The 16,162-nt window shown below is 43.9% G+C and overlaps 1 protein-coding gene across 3 annotated transcripts; it reads left to right on the top strand.

Moving 5' to 3' along the window:
* Window positions 1–421: 421 nt before the first annotated feature.
* Window positions 422–14,995, top strand: ZDHHC4 (zinc finger DHHC-type palmitoyltransferase 4). Of its 3 annotated transcripts, none has more exons than XM_047839253.1 (8): window positions 422–811; window positions 919–1,104; window positions 1,669–1,792; window positions 2,587–2,660; window positions 3,130–3,308; window positions 5,338–5,463; window positions 7,305–7,522; window positions 14,636–14,995. In XM_047839253.1, exons 3-8 carry the CDS (start codon window positions 1,676–1,678, stop codon window positions 14,924–14,926), a joined length of 1,005 nt encoding a protein of 334 aa, XP_047695209.1. In that variant the 5' UTR covers window positions 422–811; window positions 919–1,104; window positions 1,669–1,675; the 3' UTR covers window positions 14,927–14,995. The 3 variants fall into 3 exon arrangements, with proteins under 3 accessions (XP_047695209.1, XP_047695208.1, XP_047695210.1); XM_047839252.1 differs by having other exon boundaries at window positions 7,305–7,549; XM_047839254.1 differs by lacking the exons at window positions 422–811; window positions 919–1,104; window positions 1,669–1,792 and adding an exon at window positions 1,803–2,172 and having other exon boundaries at window positions 7,305–7,549.
* Window positions 14,996–16,162: the final 1,167 nt, after the last annotated feature.

The raw sequence follows: 16,162 nt of genomic DNA, 5'->3' as shown, positions 1-16,162 counted from the left end.
AGCAGGCGCAAAGACACTGGAACGGTTCGGACAGAGCCCAACGGCGTGGCTGGCAAAAAGCAAAAAAGCAAATCCTGCCCTTCACGAAGACTCAGTACAGGAGCCCCTAAGGGTGCCTGCCACGGGCCAGCCGGAGCCCCTGCTTGGCTTGGTTCTACCGAAGCCGCCAGGCGGCTCGGGCCGCTTCACAGCACCGGCGTTCTCGCCCGCGCTAGCTTAGGACCGTCGTTTAGGAAGATTTCTGGCAACAGCGTCCCAAAGTTCGACCTTCCGGCCCCAACACAAGACCACCTTCCGGAGGAGCCCAGGTGCGCAGCTAGGGACACCCGGGACAGCTCTGTCGCGAGCGGCAGGCCCCGCCTCCAGCTGCCGTCCGCACGGACTTCCGCCGGAAGTCGGCCTGGCGGCGAGCGTCGCGTGCTAACGTCACAGGTCCGACGGAAGTCTAGAGAGGCGCCCTGACGGCGCCGGCTTAGTACGGCTGGCGGTTGGCCGATCCAGGCGCTAAGGCCGCCTCTCAGGGGTTTTTTGACACCCAGGCTGACCCGCCTTTCCGCCCCGCCGGGTGCTTAGGTACCCACCGTATGCCCGCCGAGCCTTCTGCACCCCGCCCCCCACCCAGGGTTCCGGCCCCCGGGAAAGCTCTGGCCTCGTCCGCCCGCCGGGACCGTAGCCTGGGAAAGCCTTTCTGTTCGGTGGGCAGTGTGGGCACCTCAGGGATTAGGGATAGGAACGGGGATCCAAGGCTCCTGCCTTATTCTTCCCAATTAAGCTTTTCCTCCTGAAGTCGTACAACCCCTTTCACCCTGCGGTAGGTAACACAATATCCCCCCACTTTCAAATTATTTTCCACAATTTCTGCCGCTCCTGACTCCCACCCTGTTTTATTATGTGAGTGTTTTATCGATGTCTCTGCAGCCAGATCCAGCCTTCTAGAACCATGCCCCCGGCAGCTCTGGGTGCCACCTGTTGCACCGGGCGCACGCCGCTGCACAGGACGGGATGCCGTTTGGATTCTCCGTGAATGTTGGGAGGAGGAATGCCCGAGCTGCCGATTGAAAATGATCCAAACCAGAAATATGTAGGCTGGGGACCCTGAATCACGTGAGAATTGCTGCTCTTTGTTTCCTCTGTCTTACCTGGTGAATAGTTTGTAGTTTGCTGATCTCAGTTGGAAGTCCAGCTCCAAATCATACTTGCTAAGACCCAAAGTAACCATTTCCAGTTAATACAGACCTGTGTGTTGACTCTGGCCCCTGTGGGTGATCCCTGATTGCTGTGGGAGTGGGTCCCTGACTGCCTCTGGGGTTTGCTTGTTCCAGTAACGTCAGCAGATTATTTTGGGTACGTTCTGTATCAATGTCTATGTGAGTGTTTAAGGAAGTACAAAGATGATTTGTTGCTGGTGGGAGGGAAGGTGTATGCATTTGGCATATCTCCCCCCGGTTTTATTTTGGAATTTGCAGGCGGGAGGTGCCCTAAAGACATCACAGTGGTTTGATTAGAAAACTCCCTAAGCAGAAGAACTCAGGACCATCTGGGAGGCCCTAGTGCGAGGCAGTGTGTGCTCAAGGGCTGATGAATTCTGTTTAGGGAGTTGGTGTCTGAGAATGTGCACCATAGGTTTTATCCCTCAGTTGTAGTCACACTTTTTCTGTTTCTTTGTAGCCCCAGGATGGACTTCCTGGTTCTCTTCTTGTTCTACCTGGCTCTGGTGCTGGTTGGTGTTGTTACGATATGCATCTGCTCAAAAACCCATTACCCGAGAGGCCTGGTCAGAGGAGGAGCCCAGGTAACCACGATGCTTGGAGACCACTGGATTGTGACTACCACATCTAAAATAGGCTCACCGGTTCCCTGATGGAACAAAACACAGATGTCATTTTTATTCATTTGTTCACTTCTTTCATTTATGGCAGTTACGGTGTATCCGAAAGTCTCTGGGTTTTTTTTGTGTGTGGGTTTTGTTTTTTGTTACTTTGGAAGTAACCTTGTGATGTTGCTTTGAGAGAAGATCACATTCTCGAGGTTGGCTATTTTTCTCTGGATTTGATGCCTGTGATGGGGCATGGATGTGAGCAATGTCTGCCTGGAGGGGTCTGATGAGTGGAACTGGGAGCTGTATGAGGAGAGAGCTGAGCATCAGCTGCCCACACTCCTTCAGGAATCCAAGTGAGCAAAGTTGGGGTCAGTGGCCTTTGGCAAGGGGGTTCACTTGGGAGGGACCTGGGCTAATGCCCAGTGACTGCAGGTGTGGACTCTGGAATCTGAGATTGAACCCAAGGCAGGGAAAGGAGTGGAATTCACATTGGCATTACCTAGTCTAGTCCCTCTGCTCACCTCCCTTTGCCTGAAGACCCCGACATGGTGCTTTCTTTGGTGCTGGGGTGAAAAAGGAGTTGCTGGCATCAAAGGCAGACCAGCTGAGTGAAGCCCTCCTTTCTATTCTCTCTTAAATCTCTTCTCTGCCCGTGTGCAGAAACACAAGATCACCAGTATTGACGGCTGACCGGGAAGCATCTAATTTGTTTGGGAGTTGGGGGGGGGGGGTGAGAAATGAAACTGAATCCTTTTCTTTTATTTTAGGTAATTTCCTGTATAATTCCAGAATGCCTTCAGAGAGCTATGCGAAAAGTGCTTCATTACCTCTTCCACACACGGTATTTATATTTCACAGATTACATACTATCTTCTCTTCTGTTTTGATTGCTAACTGTTGCTGTCCTGTAGCTTCAGGAAGTTTCTTGTTGGTTTCCAGCTGTGGTATGGGGAAGGAGGCTGGAAGGATCAAGAGTCCTGGTTCAGGACCTCTGCTCATAAATAACCTGCCTTTTATTTCTGGAGTTTTGACAGAAATATTTAAAGAGTGGGGATATATTGACATGCATTTCTGTAAAAAGAAATCTATCCTGATACCTTACTTCCCAGCAAAGATGAGAATCGTAATGGATAACAAATATTGAATGCTTGCTATTGCTAGGCACTGTGAGGACTGTGTCGCATTGTTATGTAATTCTTGCTGTTATCCCAAGCCCAAAGGAAGTGGTTGGCCCCGGGTTAACTTTAGTATTACATGGTTTCTTCATGGACAAGGCCCTGTAAAACAGCCACGTGTCTACTTCCTTTCAGAAACCACACCTTCATTATGCTGCACCTCCTCTTGCAAGGGATGGTTTACGCTGAATACACCTGGGAGGTATTTGGCTACTGTCAGGAGCTGGGGTTCTCCCTGCATTACCTTCTCCTGCCCTACCTGCTACTGGTTATAAACCTGGTGTTTTTCACGCTCAGCTGCGTAAGCAACCCTGGTAAGTTGAGGCTCTCACTACAGAGACCGGCAGCCGTCAGTCTTACCATGCTACAGACCAGTGATCCCTCTGAGGACTTTGCAAAAGAGTTGATACATAGTGGTCTCATGATCTTTCGGTTGTGATTGTTTTGTAAGTTATTTCTTCTTTGACCTGTGGGTTATTTAGAACTGCTTAAAATTTTCCATATACTCTTAGTTTATTTTTTGATCTCTTCACTAATAATTGTGTTATATAGAGAGTTTGTGATCCCTATGACACAGTTTCTTTTAAACATTTTATTGATAATTTGCATTATGGCGGTCACGTGTTGTTTTTGTAAATGATCTGTGTGTGCTTGGAAGAGTATGTTTTCTTGTTCTTAGGCACAGACAGCATATAAGTCCTTTAGATCAAGTTTTTAAATTATGTTCAAGTCTTTTATATTCATACTAATATTTTTGTGTGATCACTTATCAAGAGAGGCATGTTATCTCATTCTGATGGTAGATTTGAGATTTCTCCTTGCAATTTTTGCTTTACTTATTTACTTATAGTGTGTGTGTATACGTATATCATGGTTATGTGTACATTTGTATTGTATGCATTCAAGTTAAGAATTGGTATTCTCGTTCCATTGAATCTTTTTTCAAAATATAATTAGCCTCTTTGTCACTAGTAACGCTCTTTGCTTTCAGTTCTCTTTCGTGTGATGTTAATATTATTACACTTTTTTGGATTGATATTTGCTTGGTATCTTTTTTCCATGTCTTTACTTTTTTTTTTTTAATGTTTATTTATTTTTGAGAGAGACAGAGAGAGACAGAGCATGAGCGGGGGAGGGGCAGAGAGAGAGAGGGAGACACAGAGTCCGAAGCAGGCTCCAGCCTCTGAGCTGTCAGCACAGAGCCCAAGGCGGGGCTCGAACTCATGGACTGGGAGATCATGACCTGAGCTGAAATTGGATGTTTAACTGACTGAGCCTCCCAGGCGCCCCTCCATGCCTTTCCATTTAAGCCTTTCTATCCTTGAAGCACCAAGGGTCCGACAGCTGATGAACAGGTAAACTGCGGTGTGCCTATTCGATGGGACAGTATTCAGCAACAGGAAGGAATGAGGGAGTGACGTGTTAGAACATAGATGAACCTTGAAAAACTGTGCTAAATGAAAGAAGCCAGAGGGGCGCCAGGGTGGCTCAGTTGGTTAAGTGTCTGACTCTTGATTTCAGCTCAGGTCATGATCTCACAGTTCGTGAGTTCGAGCCCCGCGTGGCACTCTGCGCTGACAGTGTGGAGCCTGCCTAGGATTCTCTCTCTCCCTCTCTCTCTCTCTGTCTCTGCCCCTCCCCTGCATATGTGTGCACACGCACTCTCTGTTGCAAGATAAATAAAATAAAACTTAAAAAAAAAAAAAGAAGCCAGATACAAAAGACCACAAATTGTATGATTCCATTCATATGAAATATCCAAAAAAGGCAAATGCATAGAGACAGAAAGTAGATTAGTGATTGCCAGGGGCTGGGATTAGAGACAAATGTGGAGTGGCTGCTAACGGGTTTCTTTTTGAAGTGATAAAAACATTCTAAAATTGGTTGTGGTGATGGTTGCATAACTCTGTGAATGTACTAAAATATGTTGAATTGTGCACTTTAAATTGGCGAATTGGGCTTGTGAGTTGTATCTCAATAAAGCCATTTATTTAAAAAAAATTTTAAGTTTATTTATCGTGGGAGAGAGCGAGCAGAGGAGGGGCAGAGAGAGAGAGAGGGAGAAAGAGAATCCCAAGCAGGCTCCACCCTGTCAATGCAGAGCTCCACAGTGGGATCCACGATCCCACTGTCCACAATCCACGAACTGTGAGATCATGACCTGAGCTGAAATTAAAAGTCGGGTGCTTAACCGACTGAGCCACTCAGGTGCCCCAAAACTTTATTTAAAGTGAGTTATTTAGAATATTAAATATATAAGTTTTAGTTGCACTTTGTCAGGACAGATTTTGTGAATGTCCAGTCTACCGTATTGCTCAAAACTGACATTTGTCCTTTTTTCAGGCACTATAACAAAAGCAAACGAGTTCTCATTACTTCAAGTTTATGAATTCGATGAAGTGATGTTCCCAAAGAATATGAAGTGCTTCACCTGCAATGTGAGGAAACCAGCGCGATCCAAGCACTGCCGTAAGTTTGGCTTCGGTTGCTCCCTCTCTACTTTGTTTTTTATTTTATTTTTTTTTATTTATTTTTTTAATTTTTTTTTTTCAGCGTTTATTTATTTTTGGGACAGAGAGAGACAGAGCATGAACGGGGGAGGGGCAGAGAGAGAGGGAGACACAGAATCGGAAACAGGCTCCAGGCTCCGAGCTGTCAGCCCAGAGCCTGACGCGGGGCTCGAACTCACGGACCGCGAGATCGTGACCTGGCTGAAGTCGGACGCTTAACCGACTGCGCCACCCAGGCGCCCCAACTCCCTCTCTACTTTGTACAACAGACGTGGGCTTTGTCAGTAAGGGAAGGTTCCAGAAATCTAAAGCAAGGCCATTTGTCTCCCAGGCATGGGCAGCCTCTGCTTGTAGAGGCCAGATAGCGGCTCCTTCAGATGACTGAAGGTGAGGTCTCGATATTCTTACATAGTGGGCAACTCAGCCCCAGGCATAACAGCTCATCCTTTGCCGCATGGCGGGGCGTGTTGCCCAACAGGACTTCTGTGGGATGCTGTGTTTGCAGATTTCAGTGCTGGCAGAGCCTACTCTTCTGGGGAGTAGCCAAGATTCTAGACTAGTGCTGCCCAAAAAATATAATGTGAGCTACATGTGTGATTTAAATTTCCTAGTAGCCACATTACAAACGTAAGATGAGGCAACGTTAAATTTAATTATGTATTTATTTAACGTAACCTATTTAAAATATCATGGTTTATGTAAGAGCTTTTTTTTTTAAGTTTATTTATTTTGAGTGAGAGAGTGAACAGGGGAGGAGCAGAGAGGGAGAGAGAGAATCCCAAGCAGGCTTCATTCACATTGGCAGCACAGAGCCCACTGTGGAGCTTGAGCTCACGAACTGTGAGATCATGACCTGAGATGAAATCAGGAGTCAGACGCTCAACTCACTGAGCCACCCAGGTGCCCCTAAAACACCATTTTAACATGTAGTCAGTTGTAAAAATCATGCATGGGTTAGTTTATATTCTCCTTTTCATACTAAGTCTTTGAAATTTGGTATATATTTTCCATTTACAGCACATCTCAATTGAGACAATAAATTTTCATAGGAAATTCTTGACCTTTATTTAGATTTCATAAAATTTGCAGTTGGAAGAGTAGATTCACGTACCCAAGTTACTCTAGAAATTCTTACAAGTTTTTTCCATAACATAATCATTTTCCTTTAATAGTTACGTAATGATTCATCTCTATAAGAAGAATTAATTTGACTTCAAGGCATTGGTTTGGGGCACCTGGATGGCTCAGTCGGTTAAGTGTCTGACTTCGGCTCAGGTCATGATCTCACAGTTCGTGAGTTCGGGCCCCGCGTCAGGCTCTGTGCTGACAGCTCAGAGCCTGGAGCCTGCTTCAGATTCTGTGTCTCCCTCTCTCTCTGCCCCTCCTCCACTCACATTCTGTCTCTCTCTGTCTCAAAAATAAACATAAAAAAAAAAAAGCATCAGTTTCAAAGTTAAGTCTGTGCAAGTTAAGTAAATTCACTAACCCTTATGTCATCTCAGCATTGCTAACATTGAACTTAAAGGAGCATTGCATAAATGGAAAAACAACTCTAAATTTAGCAAAATAAACAGTATTCTTTCAGGTTTTCCTCATGGCCACATTTTAAGTGCTCAGTACCCCTCTGTGGCTCGCGGCTACCGTACTAGACCCTGCACTTCTAATAGCCTGGTGATGGCAGTTGCCATTTCCTCCAACGTCTACTGCCAGGAGTCAGTTTGTAAAAATTTCAGAGGTGTGCATGGTCTCCTGTTTCTTCAAGGACTAACTCAGGGCTGTGACTTTCCCTTTTCCGTGCAGGTGTGTGTAACAGGTGTGTGCACCGTTTTGACCATCACTGTGTTTGGGTGAACAACTGTATCGGGGCCTGGAACGCCAGGTACTTCCTCATCTACCTCTTGACGTTGACGGCCTCAGCTGCCACCATGGCCGTTGTGAGCACCGTGTTTCTGGTCCAGTTGGTGGTGGTGTCGGACTTGTATCTGGAGACTTACGTTGATGACCTTGGACACTTGCAGGTTATTGACATTGTCTTTCTTATTCAGGTAATTAATATTCACGGAGTTAGGTTGTGGGATGTACGTTTCTGACTTTAGGATTCAACATTGGAAAAAGGATATTTATTTTCCCAGTCAAGAGGTGAAGCCATTCCTTTTTAAAAAATGAACATGGGGTGCCCAGGTGGCTCAGTTGGTTAAGCGTCTGACTCTTGGTTTCCACTCAGGTCATAATCTCACAATTTGTGAGTTCAAGTCCAGCATCAGGCTCTGCACTGTCGTGGAGCCTGCTTGGAATTCTCCCTCTCCCCTACTCTCTCTCTTCCTCCCCTGCTCGGTCTCTTTCTCAAAATAATAAACTTAAAAAATTAAAAAAAAAAAAGAATATATAATTTTTTTAGTTGATAACAGTACATATACTGTAAAATTTATCCTTTTTGTTTTAAGGGTTTTTGTTTGTTTGTTTGTTTGTTTTTTTAAGTAATCTCTATGCCCAGTGTGGGGCTTGAACTCACAACCCTGATATCAAGAGTTGCTTGCTCTTCCAATGGAGCCAGCCAGGTGCCCCTAAAATTCATTATTTTGTTTTATTTTATTTTATTTTATTTTATTTTATTTTATTTTTTTTTTTTATTTTAATTTTATCTTATTTTTCATGTTTATTTATTTTAAGAGAGAGAGAGAGAGAGAGAGCACAAGCAGTGGAGGGGCAAAGAGAGAGGGAGAGAGAGAATCCCAAGCAGGCTCAATGCTGTCAGCACAGAGCCCAACATGGGGCTTGATCTCATGAACAGTGAGATCGTGACCTGAGCTGAAATCAAGAGCCAGACGCACCATCAGGTGAGCCACCAGGTGCCCCAAAATTCATCCTTTTAAACTATATAGTGCAGTGGTTCAGAGTTGTGTAACGACCACCACCATCTAATTTCAGAATGTTGCATCACCCCAAAAAAGAAACTCTTACGTATTAGCAGTCATTCCTTTTTGTCCTCTTCCCTGGCCCCTGGCAACCACTAATCTGCCTTCTGTCTTTATGGAATTGTCTTTTCTGGACATTTCACATAACACACAGTCTGTCTTTTGGGCTGGCTTCTTTGTTTAGCATGGTGTGTCCATGGTTCATCCATGTTGTTGCATGAACCAGTATTTCACTCCTTTTTATGGCTGAATAATACTCCATTGTGTGGACATACCACATTTTATTCATGTATCAGTTATGGACATTTGAGTGTTTTCACTTTTTGGTTATTTTTGAATAATGCTGCTTTGAACATCTGTGTACAAGTTTTTGTGTTTTCATGTCTCTTGAGTTCCACCCAGGAGTAGAATTGCTGGATCATATAGTAGCTCTGTTTGTAATCATTTGAGGAACTGCCAGCCTGTTTTCAAAGTATCTTGACCATTTTACATTTCCACCAGCAACGTGTGAGGGTTCCACCTTCATACAGCCTCGCCTACACTTGTTATTACTTGTCTTTTTGATCATAGCCCTCGTCACAGGCATGAAGCGATACCTTACTGCAGTTTGATTTGCATTTCCCTGATGACTTCACGATGTTGAGCAACTTTGTGTGTGCTTATTAGCCATTTGTATATCTTCTTTGGACAAGAAGATTTGGAGGAGAGGCTCATCTTTTTTTTTTTAATTTTCTTTTTCATATTAGAGAGAGAGAGAGACAGAGAGACAGAGCTTGAGTTGGGGAGGGGCAGAGAGATGGAGACAGAATCCAAAGCAGGCTCCAGGCTCCAAGCTGCAAGCCGTCAGCACAGAACCCGATGCGGGGCCCAAACTCACAAGCAGTGGGACCATGACCTGAGCTGAAGTCTGATGCCCAATTAACTGAGCCACCCAGGCGCCCTGAGAGGCTCATCTTTAAATTGAGTTGTCTTTCATTCTTGTGTTGTAAGAATCCTTTTTATATTCTGTACACTTGACCCTTATCAGATATACGATTTGCAATGATTTCTCCGATTCTGTGGGTTGTCTTTTCTTGTTTTTGATAGTTTTCTCTGAAATACAAAAGTTTTACATTTTGATTTTAAGTTGATTTTTTTCTTTTATTGCTTGTGCTTTTTGGTGTCATATGTAGGAATCCATTGCCTAATCCAAGGTCGTGAAGATTTATTTACACTTACATATTCTTCTAAGTGTTTTTGTAGTTTTAGCTCTTACAGGTTAGGCCTCTGGTCATTTTGAGTTAAATTTCGCACATGCCGTAGGGTAGGGTTCCAACTTCATACTTTTAGTATGCGGGTATCCAGTTGTCCCAGCATCTTTTTTTTGAGAAGACTGTTTTTTGCTCATTGAATTGTTTTGGCACTTTGTCAAAATTAATTTACAATAATGTAGGGTTCTTATAAAGACTCATTTGATGGCTAAAAGATTTCTACTGCATTTATGGGAAGTAGCTTGTGAGCAGTCACTGTTTTAGGTAACTGGTTAATTCTTCTTGTTTTTTTTTCCCTTTTGTTCAAAGAAAATGAACAAGTGGAATGTATTCCATAAATGCAAGGTTGGTTCAATGTTAGGAAATTGATTAGTATTTTATGAGGCATTATTAAATATAAAGAACAATAGCATGGTCATTTCCCTGTCTCTCTCTCTTTTTTTTAAATGTTTATTTATAGTTGAGAGGGAGAGACATACAGCGTGAGTTGGGGAGGGGCAGAGAGAGAGGGAGACATAGAATCCGAAGTAGGCTCCAGGCTCCGAGCTGTCAGCACAGAGCCTGATGTAGGGCTCAAACTCATGAACCATGAGATAATGACCTGAGCTGAAGTCAGACACTTAACCAGCTGAGCCACCTAGATGCCCCACATGGTTATTTCTCTTGATACTGAAAAGTGTTTCACAGAATTCAACACCCATTCTAATAAAAGCACTCAGAAAATAGAAATGGAAGGAGACTGTCTTAATATGATAAAATGCACAGTAAAAGCTAGTATTTTTTTAAATTTATTTTGAAATAACTGTGATTTACAGGAGGTTACAAAGAAACCTACAGGAAGCCTATGCACTCCTAAGCCTGCCCCCACTGCCAGCCCCTCCCCCCATGCCAGCATCCCTAGGCAACCACAGCCCAATGCCAAAACCAATTGGCACATTGGCACAATCCGCACATTGGCACAATCTGCAGAGCTGATTCAGATTTCACCAGTTACATATGTGTTCATTGGTGGTGTGTGTGTGTGTGTGTGTGTGTGTGTGTGTGTGTGTGTCTGTGTGGATCTGTGTAATCTGTCGCATGTGTGTGTCTGCATAACCACCACTATAGTCAGCATGTTGTGTCCATCACCACAGACTCCCTCGTGTTACTCCTTATAGCCACAGCCTCATCCTGCATACCTGCTACTGCTACTCTGTTCTCCATCTCTATTAGTATGTTATTTCATGATTGCTATATAAATGGAATCACATCCTATCTTTTAGAGATTGGTTTTTTCACTCAGTGCAGTTTCCTTGAGATCCATGCAAATGGTTGCATGTATTTAGGGTTCCTTCCTTTTTGCTGCTGTATAGTATTCCACAGTATAGGTGGACCACGCTTTGCTTAACCATTTAGCCTTTGAAGGACATCTCTGTAGTTTCTGGGTTTTAGCTATTAACTAAAAAGGTTGCGTTGAACATTCCCATTTACTAGTTCCTGCATGATACCTCTTCACTGTGATTGTCGGATTGATAAGTCCATTTTAGGTTTTGAAAAAGACCACCATACTCTTTTCCAGAGTAATGTACCAGAGTAAAATATACCGTTTTACATTCTCACCAGTGATGGAGGAATGACTGGTTTCTCTGCATTCTTTCCAGCATTTCATGTTATCACTGTGTTTCATTTTAGCCATTCTGATAGGTGTGTAGTGATTTGTTGTTTTATCCTTGAGTAGTTTTTGTTTCAGTTTTTTTCATTTATGTAAGTGTCCAAACATACTGAAAAGTTACCTGTATACTTTCCACCTAGATTTAAAAATTAACATTTTAATCTGTTCTTTGTGTATTTTTCTTTCTTTTTTTTAACAATTTTTAATGTTTATTTATTTATTTTGAGAGAGACAGAGAGGACAGAGTGTGAGGGGGGGATAGGCAGAGAGAGAGGGAGGCAGAGAGAGAGGGAGACAGAGAACCCAAAGCAGGCTCCAGGCTCTGAGCTGTCAGCACAGAGCCCGATGCAGGGCTCGAACCCACGAACTGCGAGATCATGACCAGGGTCAAAGTCAGCGCCCAACCAACTGAGCCACCTGGGTGCCCCTTGTATTTTTCTGTAATATTAGACACAAACTGGAGACATTATGTTGCTTCACCCCTAAGTACTTGAACATGCATTTAAAAAAAAATTTTATTCTTTTTAATTTTTCTTTTTTTTTTTTTTAATTTTAGAGAGCAGGAGCAGGGGAGAGGAGCAGAGGGAGAGAGAGACAGACAGACAGACAGAGAGAAAGAATTCTAAGCAGGCTCCACACTCAGTGCAGAGCTTGATCCCACGACCCTGGGATCATGACCTATGCTGAAATCAAGAGACACTCAACTGACTGAGCCACCTAGACGCCCCTGGAACATGCATTTTTATAGAATGTCAACCTCCAACATAACTACAATTCTGTTATCTCACCAAGGAAAAGTAGTAATAAATACATAATAAATATAGAATATATAGTAAATATGTAATATATAATCTAGTCCATGTTTAAATTTCCCCATTGTTTCAAATATGTCTTTTATAAAGCTCTTTTGCCTCCTTGAAGCAGAATCCACCTTGTAGTTAACACATTGCATTTGAATGTCATATCTTTTTAGTTTCATAGTCTAAAATAATGCCCTTCCTTTTTTTATGAAGTTGACATTTAGTAGTTTAGTAGTCTTTTAGAATGTCCCTTGGTCTAAATTTGTCTTTTTCCTACTTGTGTCAACTAATTTTTCTCTGTTCCTTAATATTAATGTGAACTGGAAGTTAGTTCTAGAGACCTGATCAGATTCAGGTTAAATATTTTTGGCAAAAATGCTTTCTAGGCAGGAATGTGTATTTCATGTTGCATCCCATCAGGTGGAACACAGGGTCAGTGACACTTAGCTTGATCTGTTGCTTAAGGTGGTGCCCACCAGCTCTCTCCATTGGTGAAGTGCATTTTCCCCTTTACGGTAGGTAATCAGTGTATATGGTTTTGTTTTTGTATTTAGGACTTTCTGTAGGATAGCTTCCAAAAAGTATATGTACTGAGTCAAAGATTATTATTATTTTTTTTAACATTTACTTATTTTTGAAAGAGAGAGACAGAGCATGAGTGGGGGAGGAGGGGAGAGAGAAAGAGAGGGAGACACAGAATCTGAAACAGGCTCCAGGTTCTGAGCTGTCAGCACAGAGCCCAATGTGAGGCTCAAACCCACGAACCGCGAGGTCATGACCTCAGCCAAAGTCCGACACTTAACTGAGTCACCCAGGTACCCCTGAGTCAAAGATTATTAACATTTATAAATAAATCTTTTGATTTTAATATATATCGTCAAATTGTGTTTTAGAACATTGTGGTTAGGTGGGGCTTCTAGCACAGAGCCTGCCTGGGATTCTCTCTCTCCCTGTCTCTCTCTGCCCCTCTTCCACCTGCGCTCGCTCTCTCTCTCTCTCTCTCTCTCTCTCTCTCTCTCGCTGTCTCTCTCTGTCAAAATAAATGACATTAATAAAATAAAACCTTGTGCTTAGAGTGATTGGCAAGTATTCACTTTGTTGTGTCAGGGTGGACATTGAGGATGCCTGGTGGTGGCAGGTGCTTCTATGTTAGTAGGAATACATGTTGTACCCTTTTAAAGAATTATATTTCTTTATTACTTTTGATTACTTTCCTTGTTTGGCAGTCATTTGTATATCTTTTTTTGCGAATTATGTCCTTTATTATACTAGAATTACTTTAGATTTGAGATCATATAATAATCATAGTTCATTCCTGTATTTGTTTTCTGTTTGTGTATCCTCTTTTGTATAAAAAAAATCCTATAAAAAAATTTAGACATCCTTTCTCATCGAATCTGTCTCTTTTCTTTGTGACTTCAGTTAGAAGGTCCCTCCTGTGAAGAGTTTTGATGCGCCTGCCTCTCTTACTCTTGCCTTTCAAAGATACTGAACACTGTCAAAATTCATTTTCTTTATTCTAAAAAATAACTTCTAAAAATTCAAGCAGTCCAGAAGTGCTTAAAATGAAAAGGGGGAGAAGAGGGGGAAAGGGCTCAAAGGCACAAACTTGTAGTTGAAACAACTAACCTTGTTGTGATCATTTGCTATACGTCACGTGCACCTTAAGCTTTCTTTCACAATGTCATGTCAATTCTGTCTCAATAAAGCTGGGGGAAAACACATGAAATTTAAAGCATCTTTAAAAAAAAATGAAAACTGGGGGTTGTACCCTGCCCTTCCCAACAGCTCACTGCCTAGAGGCCACCTCTTTTGTAGTTTGGTGTGTACATTCAGGCTTTTTTCCTGTGGTTGTCGATATTACCCACCTTCATGGAGTGTGTTTTTGTTTCTTATAAGAATATGATCCCATGTGGATCCTTGCCTCTTGTCTTTCTTATCCGGCAATATTTTGCCAATGTCTCTTCCGAATCAGTATGTAAAAATTGGCCTCGTTTGTACCGGCTCCTTATTATACCATAGTATCATTACCCCAAGATTTTACTCTTTCTCACGACTGGACTTCCTCTTTTCGGAAGAGGGGCTGTGAAAATCACTACAGTGAATACTCTCGTACGTGTGTTTCTTTGGCCATATTGTGTTGAGAGAGAGATTGGTCTCCTGTGTCCGTCTGGATTTATATTGTGATGCATGAAAGAAGATCTGTATTTATTTCTCTGTTTTACAAGTAGCTGACTGGCATAGTCACATCTCCTAGTATCCTTTTCCTTTTCCTTCGGTGTGCCCATTTCATTTATCCCACAGTAAACTCCTGCATGCTAGGACTGCTTCCGGGGCTGTTTGTCAGCGCCATTTATGGTTCTGTTTTGTGTTCAGTGGGTCAGGTGTGTGTACAGGTGGGTGAGCTGGGGCGGCAGCTGTCACGTGTCGCAGACGAGGCCAGAGCTGGTGGGTGCTGGCCCTTACTTGTGTCACAGCGTGGCTGCCTAACGTGCTGTTCCTTCTCTGCCCCCAGTACCTGTTCCTGACCTTGCCAAGGATCGTCTTCATGCTGGGTTTTGTTGTGATGCTGAGCTTCCTCCTGGGGGGCTACCTGTGCTTCACTTTGTACCTGGCTGCCACCAACCAGACCACTAATGAGTGGTACAGAGGTGACCGGGCCTGGTGCCACCATTGTCCCCACGTGGCCCGGCCCCCATCAGCAGAGCCCCAGGTCTACCGGAACATTCACTCCCATGGGCTTTGGAGCAACCTTGGAGAGATCTTCCTACCTGCCGCTGCACATTGTGCCGAGAAGATGAACTAAGAATGAGAAGTGTTACTGCTGTTTAAATATAGTATACATTTATTTGTACGTCTTTATTTGTACTTTTAAGCATCGGTGTGGTGTTTCTTCATTTTGGGGTGTTTTGTTTTTTTTGTTTTTTTCTCTTTTGGCTTCTGCTGCATGTTTATAAATTGGCTTCAAGTAGTTAAGGAAGGGACGAGAAAACTCGTGTTTATTGGGTGCCTAATCCTTACAGGTGCTGTGCTGGACCCTGTGGTAGAAACCCCCTTGCCCGTCCTCTGTTCACTCAGCCTGTTGGAACAGAGTATATCTGAAGTCCTGGTGTCAAGGGGACCAGAGATGCCTTCTCAGAGGACCCAGCTAACCTTGGTCTCCCGCTCTAGACTCCAGACCTCAGACTTCTGACAGGAGGGGCCTTGGCTGTGTCCCCACATGTGCGGGAGAGTTCTAGTGACCTGGGGTTGTGCCAGGCTGCACCCTTCCCATCCCTCCTAGGGAAAGGCCTTGGCTTCTTATCTCCTTAACCATATCCAGCACCCCTCACCCAGGCCCTCCCTTGGGTCAGCATGGGCCTTTTACACAAGGCCCATTCCTGTGCTGGTGGTCCCCTGCCCTTCACTGGCCTCTTGTGGCCACGTTCAAGTCTTTTCTGACCTATTAAAATTTTTTTAATGTTTATTTTTGAGAAAGAGACAGAAGGAGAGCGCGTGCAAGTGGGGGAGGGGCAGAGAGCGAGGGAGACACAGTTCTAAGCAGGCTCCAGGCCCTGATCTGTCAACACAGAGCCAGAGGCGGGGCATGAAGCGACCAGCGGTGAGATCATGACCTGAGCCGAAGTTCCACGCTTAACCGACTGAGCCACCTCTGCCCTATTTTTAAAATTCCAAACTATCACCCCCCACCCCTCCACTGTCCCGTTAATTCAGTGCAAAGAGATGAATGTGTAAGAGTTTCATAGAAAGTGCTGAGGGGGTTTTGGAGGGGAGGGTTTTCAGGAGCAGAATACCTAAGATTCCCATGGCCAGGCTGCTCAGGATTGGGGATTGGGAAGAGGGGACTGGGGAAGAGGACTCGGGACTAGAAGCTGGAGGCCAGGGGTAAGGGGGTATCATTTGTCACTGCAGCGCCAAGAGTTCCGGAGTAGACGTAATCTTGACAATGAACTGCCAAAGCCTGAGCTACGGCTCAGCACACCAGCCTACCTTACAGGTGGGAAAGCGCGGTCAAATCCAATCCAATAGGCTTTGAGCGCCG

Source organism: Prionailurus viverrinus, chromosome E3 (genome assembly GCF_022837055.1).
Source record: "Prionailurus viverrinus isolate Anna chromosome E3, UM_Priviv_1.0, whole genome shotgun sequence".
Taxonomy (NCBI): domain Eukaryota; kingdom Metazoa; phylum Chordata; class Mammalia; order Carnivora; family Felidae; genus Prionailurus; species Prionailurus viverrinus.
The sequence above is the reverse complement of the archived record's forward strand: the minus strand, read 5'-3'. Positions and strand labels throughout refer to the sequence as shown.